General features: G+C 48.3%; 1 protein-coding gene across 50 annotated transcripts in view; it reads right to left on the bottom strand.

The window, feature by feature from the left end:
• Positions 1–160: 160 nt before the first annotated feature.
• Positions 161–12356, bottom strand: part of Camk2g (calcium/calmodulin dependent protein kinase II gamma) — a 59410-nt gene continuing 47214 nt past the window's right edge. For 15 of the 50 annotated variants that reach the window (XM_078039981.1, XM_078040027.1, XM_078039984.1 and 12 more), the window contains 7 exons: positions 11613–11681; positions 10424–10468; positions 8533–8581; positions 6902–7015; positions 4852–4927; positions 2603–2848; positions 161–2142 (listed from right to left, as the gene is read on the bottom strand). In XM_078039981.1, the coding sequence (XP_077896107.1) occupies positions 1938–2142; positions 2603–2848; positions 4852–4927; positions 6902–7015; positions 8533–8581; positions 10424–10468; positions 11613–11681 (804 nt within the window). In that variant the 3' untranslated portion in view covers positions 161–1937. Of the gene's footprint in view, positions 2143–2602; positions 2849–4426; positions 4530–4851; positions 4928–6901; positions 7016–8532; positions 8582–10423; positions 10469–11612; positions 11682–12356 lie in introns of those variants that run through there. The other 35 variants (XM_078040050.1, XM_078040067.1, XM_078040121.1 and 32 more) reach the window with 8 other exon arrangements.

Genomic DNA, 12356 nt, shown 5'->3' with positions numbered 1-12356 from the left:
CTGCCACCCCTTAACTCCCCTTAGCAGCCAGGAGGCCTATAAGAAAATCCTCTTCTGAAAAAATCCTAAAAGGAAGTGGGAGAAGATACTTTTCTCCATCTAAAGCCTTGTAATGCAGGTTGCTAAAATCTAAGCCCCCTCCAACAGCAATAACACAATGGACTGTTTCAAGGTTATTTTATTAAATATCTTCAGTTCAAGGTTTCATTGTAACAAAGCTATGAAGGGTCTACCAACATTCAGAACAAACACTATTTTTAAATTATTTCTATGTCATGCAAAAATTCTGCGTCAAATGCCTTCCATTTCCTGTTTAAAAGATTATTTTAATAGTCTATTGTCTATAGATGCTGACATTAGCCCCAGAAGAGGAGTAAGAATGCTAAGAAGTGGGGCTGGAGCAGCCATATGAAGCTATGGGTCTCAATGAACTCTAAGACCATTTGTCTTCAAGCCAGCAAAACCAAACCCTGTGGTGAAGGTATCTGCGAGCTGGCACTGCAGGCTGCAGGGCAGGGTGGGGGGTAGGGCCCAGGGGCTGGGGCATGCATGAGGCGCTAGAGGAGCCTTGCTAAATCCAAGCATCAGCACCTGTGAGTTTGCTCTCCTCAGCTGGCTCCAAAGTAAACCTGTAGCTTTGCCTCTTTTCTCAGCTCCTGTGCCTCCTGAAGTTAGTCCAGGGAGCTGGAGTCTACCCACCTTTCCCCCAAAAGTGCAGATATTTGTGCAGATAAATATGCACAGTTGTTTTGGGAGAAACCCAAGGCTATGACCAATTGCTCCTCCATTATCTTCTCATATTGGCTTAGGGTAGATCTTTTCCTCCTGGAATGGAACTCCTTGAGCAGAGAGAGACAATGAATGTAGGAGTCTTTGCTCTGGACACCTTTTTTGGGTACATGCAGGTGAGGGGGGGGTGATGCCCATGCAGATTGTCCAGCAGTAAGTCTATACTTCAGTTGGTCAGTAGAGGCCTCTTTCAAGAGGACGCTTCTTGCCAGAGCACTCAGGTCAATCTCAAAGACAGGGAAAGAGATGGACGTGCAGCAAGAGAAGATTAAGAAGGGAGGCAACCCTGAGGGCAGCCTGAATGCATAGAAACAACCACCACCTCTTATCCCACTGCCTCACTCCTCCCATCCCACAGGGGCACTTCACAGAGGGCCCAGGTCCAGATGAGGGTCAGCATGGGGGACCACCACCATGAAAAGGCAAGACAAAGATGGTCCAGAAACAGAACTGCCAAAGGCGACAAAGGGAGCCCTGACCAGGGCCTGGCTCCCTCCTTGCTAAGTTATCAAGAACACAAATACGAAGCAAAGCAGCAAAACCTCCCCTTCCCACCTGCAGGGATTAGGCCTCAATATCAGGGCCCAAGGGCATTGTGCATCCTATAGAAATGGATGAGTAAGTAAGTGCATGTCAGACTAACACGAGGTTTCTCATCAACTTCATAGCAGACATACTTCTGCAGCACCAATTCTCTTCCCTTCTATGCTAAATGAACAGTACAGCAAAGTCCGGGACCTCAGTCCTGAGGCCACTGCTTCTCAGCTGCGTCCACAGCTGGCTGAGAGTTCTGCATTCTCTCTCAAGTAGGTCTAACAGCCATGGTGTTTTCATCAGCTTCTTTCTAGGTGCTTATGCAGTTTCCGAAGAAGCCCACTCCTAGACCTGGGGTAAGCAGGCCACCTCAGGGGCCATAATCACATCATGGCCCCCAAAGCTCTGTCAGAGTCCTTGCCTGGTCCCCCTGGGTCCGTGGGGGTTCTGAGGCTAAGCTCACCTCTTCAGGACTGGTGGGTGAGCCCAACGTTCATGCCAGGATGGGCATCACACAAACTCCTGTCTTCTTGCAAGCCCAAGAGCTGTAGGTGGTTTTGAAACGCTTCATGGTGCAGATTCCATTTTTTTTTTTAAACAATCTTTTTTTTTTCTTAAATGTAAAAAAACACCTCGGTACAGCAGAGACAGACACGAAGGGCGGGCGGGAGGGCTGCATGCAGGGGCGTGCATTGGCTGCTGCCGCTTTGTAATTTAATTGTTTTAAACCTCAAACGAACAGGACTGCCGCTGTCACTCAGGCCCTCCAGAGCCACTGGCTTCGAAGGTTCGACCTCCAGCTGGAATCTCCTAATCCCCCTGTTAAACAGGACAGAAGGTGGTAATAGAATAGAGGACAATGAGCACACAGATGAGGTCCTAGGGCCTAAGAAAGTTGAGGTGGGGGAGAAGCTAATGTTTAAATATAACACTGTCTCACATTTAAGTTCTTAGTAAGTGCTTTACTTAATAGTATTTTATTTATTTAACCCTTATAAAAATTTAAGGAGGTAAGCACCACACTTATCCTCTCTAACAGCTAAGCAAACTGAGACTTGGGGAGGATAAGTAACTGTGTGCACCTAATTTGGAGTCATAGAAGCAGACTCTAAAAATGAGAGTTTAGAGTGTAACTTATTTCAACCACACTCCCCAGCCTTTGCCCTTCTTCTGGAATGGCCCATACCTCCTTCCCAAGTTTCACCTCCTAGCCTACTCTTCCTTCTTTGACCCCACCTGTCCCAAACCCTCCCTGCCCCTTCTCCCCTACCACAAGCACCTGTGGCTGAAGCTCACTGCAATGGTGCGGCAGGGGCCCCTGAGCAGTGATAGTGGACATTGAGCCACTTGCCATCCCGGCGGTGCCAGACCCGGGTCTCCTCTGACTGGCTGGTACGAGGCCGACCCTGCCCGTCGATGTACTGGGTGAGACGGATGTAGGCGATGCAAGCTGCGTCCTCCCCAATCACGTGGACATGTGGGTTTAGGATGGTGGTATGGATGGGCTTGCTGTTCTTGGACAGGACTGCAGGGGGAAGGGCAGGGTGGGGTAGGTAGGAGTGTGTCAAGCCTGGGCACCAGCATTTTATTCCCTCCCCACACTTCCAAGTCTCACCCTCCCACTAGCAACTGTTCACAGAATCTCCAAGTTCCCCATATACTCTCCAGAGGTCAGGATACCCCATTATATTAGACTCAATTATCCAAAAGAAATAAATGTGGCTAACAATATCAATATAGCAGCTATTCTTTTAATCAGGCATTGTACTGGAGATTTTATATGCATGAGATGTATTTTTTTGTTGATATTTTCTTCATAAGAAGGAAATAGGCTCATGGAGATTAATCTGTCCAAATCACATATTCAAACTCATATGACTCTAATGGGAGGCTCATATGACTATATGGTCTTTTGACTTTTACTTATTTATTTATTTTTGCAGTGCTGGGGATTGAACCCAGGGCCCTTGTGCATGCCAGGCAAGCACTGTCTCACTAGGCCACATCCCAGCTTCTCTCTACTCTGTTAGGCTGATGTTTAGATTTCGTAAGGTTGGCTTGTTGCTGCTGCAGAGTAAAATCATGAACTCAAAACATTCAAAATAGATTCACAACTTGAAAAGGTACCAAAGTTAAAATAAAATAACCAAAGCACGCAGCTCAGGTTATCCCCAGAGCTCCCAGCATCCTCTTGGGGAAAGGTAAAGGAAGTTGGATTGCCATTATCAGCATAGGCTGTATAACTGTGAGGTTTTTATTGAGATTCATTTTTTAGTTTAATTCCACAGTTACATAGGGGTTGCAGGAGATTCTCCTTAGAACTAAGAGGAACTCTGGAATTAGATAGCCAAGGGTTTACATAGGCAGCTGAAATGTGGAGAGGGTGGGAGTCAGTGGAAAAAGCAGCAACAAAATAAAACTTAGGAGAGAATGGAAAAGGCCTAGGATAAAGTGGGAAAGAAGAGGAAAAAATAGGAGTAGGGGTGGGGAGTGGTTCTGAGAGTAGAGAGAAAGATGGGAGGGTGGTTATGATTCAATTCCTTATCTCCTGGAACTGCTAGGAACTATCCAGTATAAATCCCTCCCACCCCCCCACCCCCCCGCCCAATCCAGGATGCCTGCCTCCCTTAATATTCTGAAGGATTCTAGCCACTACTTCCAATCTCATAAATTTCCACCAATGTCCAGTTACTTGCTTGTACATTCTTATTCTGGTTTTAATTTCCTCTATTATGAAACTGCAGACACAGAGCTTCATTATTACTTGCTGATATCATCTCAATCTAATCTCAAAGGGTTTGTAATCAGTCTTGAAAAGAGATGAGGCTTAAAGAAATACAGTGACCTTGATGTGGTGACCAGCACTGCCCTGAGGCAGTTGGAGAATGAATGGGTAGTTGGGGTTCTGGAGCAGGGCCTTCTAAGGTGCCAGTTTAAGACTACCAGGGCACAAGACTAGCAGAGCACAAGGAGGAAAGCATACAGAATGAGATGCAACAGGAAGGTCAAATAAAAGGGAAATGAGTAACTAGGATGAGGAGGTGAGCAGGGGGCAGAGGCAAAGGAGTGAAGGGGCAGGCAGGAGTATATCAGCAGCACGAACCCACTCACGATTCTCAAAGTAAAACTTATGGAAATCCATCCCCTCCACGAGGTTACCGAGGGCCTCAGGCTCAAATGAAGTGAGACCTGGGTCACAAATCTTCCTGCAGGAGAAAAATAAATAAATAAAGCAAAACCTAGCTTGTCAGGCCTCTATGGGATATATGTGTCTTCTTCCTCATAAGTGGTGTGTATCCTGTAGCAGCAGGTTGGTGATGGGCCATGTTTCACAATGCAGCTAAAATCTTTAGGGCCTGCTGCCATAATCACAGAAAATCTATGTGGAAGGGCTCCCAACCTAAGCACCTGGGGTTCAACTCACACACTATGCCCAAACCTCAGCTGGCCTTTTCTCTGGGATCCCAGTTGCTTTTTGGAAGCAGAGAAGGCCCTGAGAGACATTTCAATGAACAGGTTTCTACTCACGTGTAGGCCTCAAAGTCCCCATTGTTGATGGCTTCAATCAGCTGTTCTGTGATCTTAATGATCTCCTGTTTTCGCACTGTGGGAGTAAAAATCCAACAATTTACAAACTGGACAACCTCCTAAGTAACAGAGAGCCCTCCTCAACCCTTCATGGAGTTCCCTGTGATCTTTTTGTCAAAGACATCCCTCTTGTCTGACTGTAAGTTCCTTTGCAGGAGGAGCAAGCTCACCTTTCCTTCCATCCCTTCAGTGGTGTGTGCAAAGCCAATGACCACCTCTTTTCCAAGCCGACCCATTAATTATGGTTCTCTGGCTTTTGTCTCCCTCTCCATCAACAACCAGGTCACAGAAAACACTCTTTTAACAGCCGAGGAGCCTGGAGCACCATGAATGTTCTATGTGGAATCTGTGCATCCCATCTCTAGCAGGTTCAGTCTCTCTGAGGAGCATCTCCCATTATGGCTGTTTCCACCCCCATTTACTTCTTTCACCAGAAGGGGCTCAGTCAGGTCTCAATTACCACCCTTACTCTTAGCCTTCATTCAGTGGCCCAGAACCTAGCCTTGGGCAATGGCCAGCCTGAGAGCAGAATCTAGTGAGGGATGAGGGCTTCGGGCTGCCAAAGGATGAACAGAACCCTAGGATAGATGCTTCATTCTCTTCACCCTGCTCATCTCCTCCTCAGGGCTTCTATGGGATAAGGGATCTTGGAACTGTAAAAACTCTTGATAGCCTCTCACCCAAGAAATGGCTCCATTTACTCTAGACAAGCTTTGGAAAAGCTATAAATCTCAAACCAGTTCTCATGCCAGGATGTGTCCCGCAAGGAAATCAAGAAAAGGCTAAGACCAAAGGCAAGCAGAGTTGGTGCCTTCAGAGCCTCCCTTCCCACCCCCATCCCAAGCCCAGAGAGAGCTGGTGACATCCTGCTCTTCTAGGCAGCTTAGTTACAGGAAACTCTACTATTAGCAGAGGATGCCAGCAGGGAAAGGGAGGACTCAGACTGAGCTGGGGCTAACCCTAACCCAAGGCCTCACTGGCCCAGCCTTTCCTCATAGGAGCAAGAGGCTGCAAGACAAATGCATTAGAACAGCACCAGCATGGCACAGCTGGGCCAGCACAGTCAAGAGGCACAGCTGGGAGGGAGTCACACAGCCAATGGTGGCCCCACAGTCACCACCACTGGGTAGGCAGCTCTGGGTAAGCAAGCAGCAAGTTCGGGAAACAGCAAGCTCTATTCCCTTTCTAAAGAGGCAAGCAAGCGTGTCCACACAACACACGGCCCCACTCTAACCCAACCAAATCCATCTGGAGGACCTGACTGGGGCCCCTGTGGGTGAAGAGGATTGTGTTTAGAAACTCTACAAGGAAAGACAATGAGAGGAAAAGAAGCAAAGAGAGGCATCACAGACATCAACACAGACAGAACTAAAAATATCAAACGAACTGCCATTAACCTTGCGAGGCATTGTATTAAAACCTTCTACTTTCTCATTTCTTTTTATAACATTTGAAGTAGATGCCATTTTCTCCCTGCTTTATAGATAAGGAAACCTAAGCTCTAGGAGGCAAAGCTACTTCACACACTTCTGAAAGTAGCATAGCTGGATTTAAATTCGGGTCTGCCTCACCCCAAACCTTGTGCCCTTAATATGACGTTATGCTGAGCTTCAAGAAACACTCCACAACACAGTTCCTCAGCTATTTCAATTTTACCATTGTCCCCCTCCCACGGACCCAATTTCTGACACTGGTCCTCTTCCTGGCTGCTGCCAAGGCAAGGCCCACTGCACACCCCAGTGGCTTTCTACTCCCTCCCTCCATGCCATATTCTTCCACCCATTCTTCTGGTATTTCTCTGGGCCTCAGGCACAGGGCCTCTAACTGGAATAAACAGTGCCTCCAGCTGTTCCCCCACCCCAGGTGCAGGTCTTGCTCCTCAAGCTAAGACAGACAGCTGGGCTGGGCTGACAGCTCTGGAGGGGATCCCTGAGGGACTTCAGGATGAGCCAGGGAGTGGGAAGCCAGAATGTGCCTCCCTCACACTTACTGGCTGAGGAGCTGAGAGAAGGCTGGGGCTGCATGCCTGCAGAGGGGGCTGTTCTGTCCCGGGAGCTCCGTCCTTCAGGCATCGAGCTGCCATTCCCAGTGCGGAGCGGGGCAGCTAGCCAGCCAGGGCAGGGCAGGGCAAGGCAGAGCAGCCAAAACAAACAGAACAAGGCAGGTGAGCGAGCAAGCCAGACAGGACCCAAGCCCATGGCGCAGAGCCGGGGCAAGGTGACGCCTCGGGCTGCTGTGGACGCTGGACCACATCCCACTCTACTGCCTCTGCCAGAGAGGCCCTACCAGGCTGAAGCACTGTGAAGGTGCACAGACCTGGCCTTGCAGCTTCCAAAGGAGCCTTAAATCGGCCTGTCCTAGGACCATTGCTCCTGGGGAAGATGTTTGAGGGGGCTAGGCCATGAGGTCAAGAGCCCAGCAGCAAAGGTACCTTCTACTCTGCCAGCATGATCAGAATTGAACCGATCTGGCCTGATTCCCAGCAGCCCTGGCGATACTATTCTTTATTGCCTTATTTCTTTCGATTTTTGGAGTTTCCAAAGTTTGGTTTCCCTCATTACCAATAAGCAAGCTCTCTCAGCTCCATCTTAATGATATCCTTAGTCTTTTCTGTTGGCCTGGCTGAAGGTCATTTACTGAAGGCAAAGGGAGCAATTCCAAGAGGCCAACCCAAAGAGTAGGGCAGATTCCCATTGGTTTGGCCTGCCAAGCTTCCCACACACCCTGGTACTCTGGCCAATCCCACGCTTAGGTTGGTGATCCTCACAGGACCTCCAAGACACAGCTGAGTGTGGCTTTACAGACATCAGATCAGTTCTCTTATCATTTGTGGCCAGACCTTGGGACTAGAGTGACCAACTCATCCCTGGGGCCTACGACAATCTTGGCTTTTTAATTTTCTTTCTTTCTTTTTGGTAGCAGGGATTGAACCCAGGGCACTTTAACCACTAAGCCACAACCCCAGCCACCCACCCCCCTTTTTTTGTATTTTATTTTGAGAGAGGGTCTGCTAAGTTGCTTAGGGTTTTGCTAAGTTGCTGTGGCTGGCTTTGGATTTGCAATCCTCCTGCCTCAGCCTCCCAGTTGCTGGGATTACAGGTGTGTGCCACTGTGCCCAGCTCCCCCCACCCACCCCCGCCATTTTGTGGTGCTGGGGATCCAATCCAGGGCCTTGCATATGCTAGGCAAGTGCTCTGTCACTGAACTACATCCTCAGTCCTTGTCCTGGTTTTGAAACTGAAAGTTCCACATCCTGGGAACTGCCTTGGTCCTGGAAAAACCAGGACAACATTCACCCTACTTTTGCAAGGACCTCAGATGTCCCTATTCTAAGACATCACATCATTTTCAACAGCACAAACAGCTATACTCTGTATCCAGGTATAGCTAATGTAGCTACTGTAGACATGGGTCAAAAAAAGAGTCCTCTTGCCTGGCTCAGCAATCAGACAAGAACCTCATACCTTGGCCCATGGAAAGTGGATTTTATGTCAAGACTTTTCCTGGGGTATAAAGAGCCACTAGTCCCAGTTCTGGGAACAGAAAAGGCAGGTGCCCCATCAGAGCCAAAGTACCTGTGTTATGGCTGGGTTCCCTTCCCCACCAAGGGCCAACACCTACCTTTGAGGTCCTCATCTTCTGTAGTGGTGTTGCAGCTCTCTGTGGAACCCTGTGGACCAAAGAAAAACATGTTTCTATATGCTAAGGCCTTTGGAAGCAGAACATGGGACCAGGAGGAATCACAGAGGCTTCAACCTTTACGCTTGCTTTCTTTTTTTTTTTTTTTTTAAAGAGAGAGTGAGAGAGGAGAGAGAGAGAGAGAGAGAGAGAGAGAGAGAGAGAGAGAGAGAGAGAGAGAGAGAGAGGGGATTTTTAATGTTTATTTTTTAGTTCTCGGCGGACACAACATCTTTGTTGGTATGTGGTGCTGAGGATCGAACCCGGGCCGCACGCATGCCAGGCGAGCGCGCTACTGCTTGAGCCACATCCCCAGCCCGATTTTACGCTTGCTTTCTGGCTTACAAAACTCTGGTTTCCCAAATTCCCTTCCCAACCTTCCCAACTCAGTAAATGGTATCATCTACCTAGTCACTTAGGCTAAAACCTGGAGTCATCTTTGATTCTTTCTCTCTCTTCTTTATATCCCAGTCAGCTAATATAAAATAAAAATCCATCACTTCTACCTTCAAGATAAATCCCATGTCTTACTTCTTCTCTTTAAATGAACAGCTACAGTCTAACATCTGAACCATGATGATGGCTTCTGTACTTTCACTCTTGCTATCTCCCTGAGTTCTTGCTCTTATGTGGCCACAGTAATCTCTTGAAATGCAACTTAGATTATATTATTCCCCTGCAAAGAACTGCCAAGAGCTGGAATAAAACGCAAACCCTACCACACATCCTATCTGCTTTTCCAAATTCATTACCCTTCTCTGGCCTTTGCTTACCATGATAAGCTCCACTTGAGTCTTCTAGCATGTGTGTCTCTATAGCTGTAGTCCCTCTGATCCATAGTTATTTAGCCATCTCCTTCCCACTGACATTTAGTTTCTAGCTCAACTATCCCCTCCTGAGAGACCCTTCTTTGACCATTTAAAGACCCTGTACACTCTCTCACTTTCTTGGTTTTTTTTTTTTTTTTTTGGTACCAGGGATTGAGCTCAGGGGCACTCAACCACTGAGCCACATACTCAGCCCTATTTTGTATTTTATTTAGAGACAGGGTCTCACCAAGTTGCTAGTGCCTCACTATTGCTGAGGCTGACTTTGAACTCATGATCCTCCTGCCTCAGCCTCCTGAGGGGCTGGAATTTCAGGCATGCACCACTGTGCCCAGTTTGTGCCATTTTCTTCAGGGTACTTAGCCCCATTGGATTATATCTTATTTAATTCCTGTTCATCTGCTCCTCCCCCTTCCCCACAGGCAGGACATGTGCTTGTCACCTCTGTAAACCAGAGCTGTGGAAGGTGTTTGAGCTCAATAATACTTTTTATTTTTTTTTTAAGAGAGAGAGAGAGAGAGAGAGAGAGAGAATTTTAATATTTATTTTTTAGTTTTTTGGCGGACACAACATCTTTGTTGGTATGTGGTGCTGAGGATCGAACCCGGGCCCACACATGCCAGGCGAGCGCGCTACCGCTTGAGCCACATCCCCAGCCCTGTTTTCTTTTTGGCTAACATTTTTTCTCACTTAGGTTCACCACTCTTGGAGGAAAATTCTATTATTATTACAATGCCCCTTTACAGATAAGAAAACTGAGGGACTTGCCCAGAGGTCTAGAGACAGGTCTGTTGGACTGCAGAGCCTGGGCTCAGAGTTGCTAAGGTTTGCCCTTCTTCAGAATAAAGAAACTAACAGACATACGTTACCTCCGACCCAGCCTCTGTAAACATCTCAGCATCAGGGTGCAGGCTGTAGGTGGCCACTGGCATTAGACCCTGTACCCAGCCCACCTGTCTCTTGCTAATCTGGAAAGCAGGAGACTGGCTCAGGAACCACTCACTCACCTTGATCCCATCTGTAGCATTGTGCACCACGGTGGTTTGTGGCTCCTGAGGGAAAAGATAAAAATTACCCTCTTGACCTGGAGACAGACCTATAGCTCCTCCTGAGGGAGCCCAACCCCAAACCAGGACTCCCAGAAACTCTATAATGGCCACTGAGGCCCACCCACCATCCCCTCAAGACAAAACATTCTGGCTCAACTGGGGTCTCAAAGAGCTGGGAAGCCCTAGATTGAGGTGACAGCACTGGCTAGTAAGAAAGAAAGGCCTGGAAGAAGCAGGTACCTAAGAATTCGAGACAAGGGTTCCTGCTTGTACTGAGAGTTCTTTCCACATGTCCCCCACCCTGGCCCTGCCAGATAAGTATATAGGAGGAGCCATAGAACTCAGGGCACAGGACAAGCCCTGCTAACATTGTTCATCAAGGGGTGCACGGGAGGCAGGGACACAGGGAGAAGAGAATGATAACATCTCCCAGAAAGGCCCAGGATACACTCTCAGCAAGCTTGAGTACAGGGAGCTGCCCACTTTGTCTACCTTTTGCTTTCTCCTGGCACAATGTTAGGCAGCACAAGGGTCCACAGGACACAGAGGGCCCCTCCTCTCCAAGTCATCCCCTTGCTAACTCTAGTTATCCTCCACTAGCAGAAGGAGCTCTGAGACACACAGTGCCTCTTGGAAGAGCCTAAAGAGAACTCAGATGGGGTTCTCCAGGATCTCAGAGATCTTGGCACCATCCAAAGGTGGGTGACCCTTGTCCTTCTTCCTGTTCCTGCCTTTGCAGAGGAGAGGATGAGGCAGATTCTACAAGGAGGTCTCCAAGAACTGATGTACAGTCTCCAAGAAGACCCTTACCCTCTCCTTTTATAAGCAACTCCCCTTCCCAGCCCCAATGGTAGACCCAATGGGGATCCCAGCCGGGGGCTGGGAGGTTTAGCTGAGAGCCCTGATCACTCTTCCCCACAACCGCAAAAGGAGCAGGAGCAATGGTTCTGCCATGCAGGATGGAACATGGCCAAGCAGGAAAATGAAGGGCAAGGGGCCTATGGGACGGCACACAGAGCAGCCTGCTCTATAGGAATCAGAAAAGGAAAGAGGCTAAGGAGTCTGGGGAAAGAGAGCAAGAAGAGGAAGAGGGAAGGAGCAGGAGGCAGCCAGGGGCAGAGGCAGAGAAGCTGTAGTCAGGAGGTACCATGGCCGTCTGCAAGGGCGCGGGCTCTTGGGCTGGGCTTACGAGACTGTTTTTGTTGTTGCTCTGTGGCTGAGACAAGAAAACAGATGGTTTAGTTCCTCCAGAGTCACCAAGGCTGCTCAGGTTTGACTCCCAGACCTCCCTTGACCCCTGACCTGGCCTGGAGGAGCTAGGCCTGAGGTGGCCATCATAACACTATGCAGATGGGAGCAATGGCTGGAGAGATGATCAGTGGAAGGGACTATTGTGAGAGGCCCAGAAACCTAGCTCTGGAGACACCCTCAAGGTGGGACTAGTCAAAGACTTGTTTTAGAGCATCTCTCCAGAAATGTTTATTCCAGGTACCATGTCATTGCACAATTACATCTGACCTGAAGAAATTTAGGGTCTTTCTTCCACTTCACAGGTAGAAAGGAGAGTGATTTATAAGAAAGCAGAATAAATTCAGACACTCTGGTGCCCTTATCTGTGGGCAATCTCCTGCTACCCTCCACTTGGCATCTGTATTTTCTTCCCCTTAAAATACCAGCTGGAAGCCTGATCTGAAAAGAAAAGGAAGAAGAGCAAGAATACCTGGCCTAGGAAATGGTGTCCAGAGAGGAAAGGGGTGGAATTAAAATTTAAATACAAAATGTATCCATGGGCCAAAGGGAGCTGAGATAGGGTAGTGCTAGTCATCTTCTGTCCTATAAATCCTGAACTTGATCAGCTGGAATTGAAGGCAGAGCTCCGAGGGCAAGCAAT

This window comes from Ictidomys tridecemlineatus, chromosome 1, assembly GCF_052094955.1.
Source record: "Ictidomys tridecemlineatus isolate mIctTri1 chromosome 1, mIctTri1.hap1, whole genome shotgun sequence".
Lineage (NCBI taxonomy): Eukaryota > Metazoa > Chordata > Mammalia > Rodentia > Sciuridae > Ictidomys > Ictidomys tridecemlineatus.
Note: the sequence above shows the minus strand (reverse complement) of the source record. Positions and strands in the feature narration are given on the sequence as shown.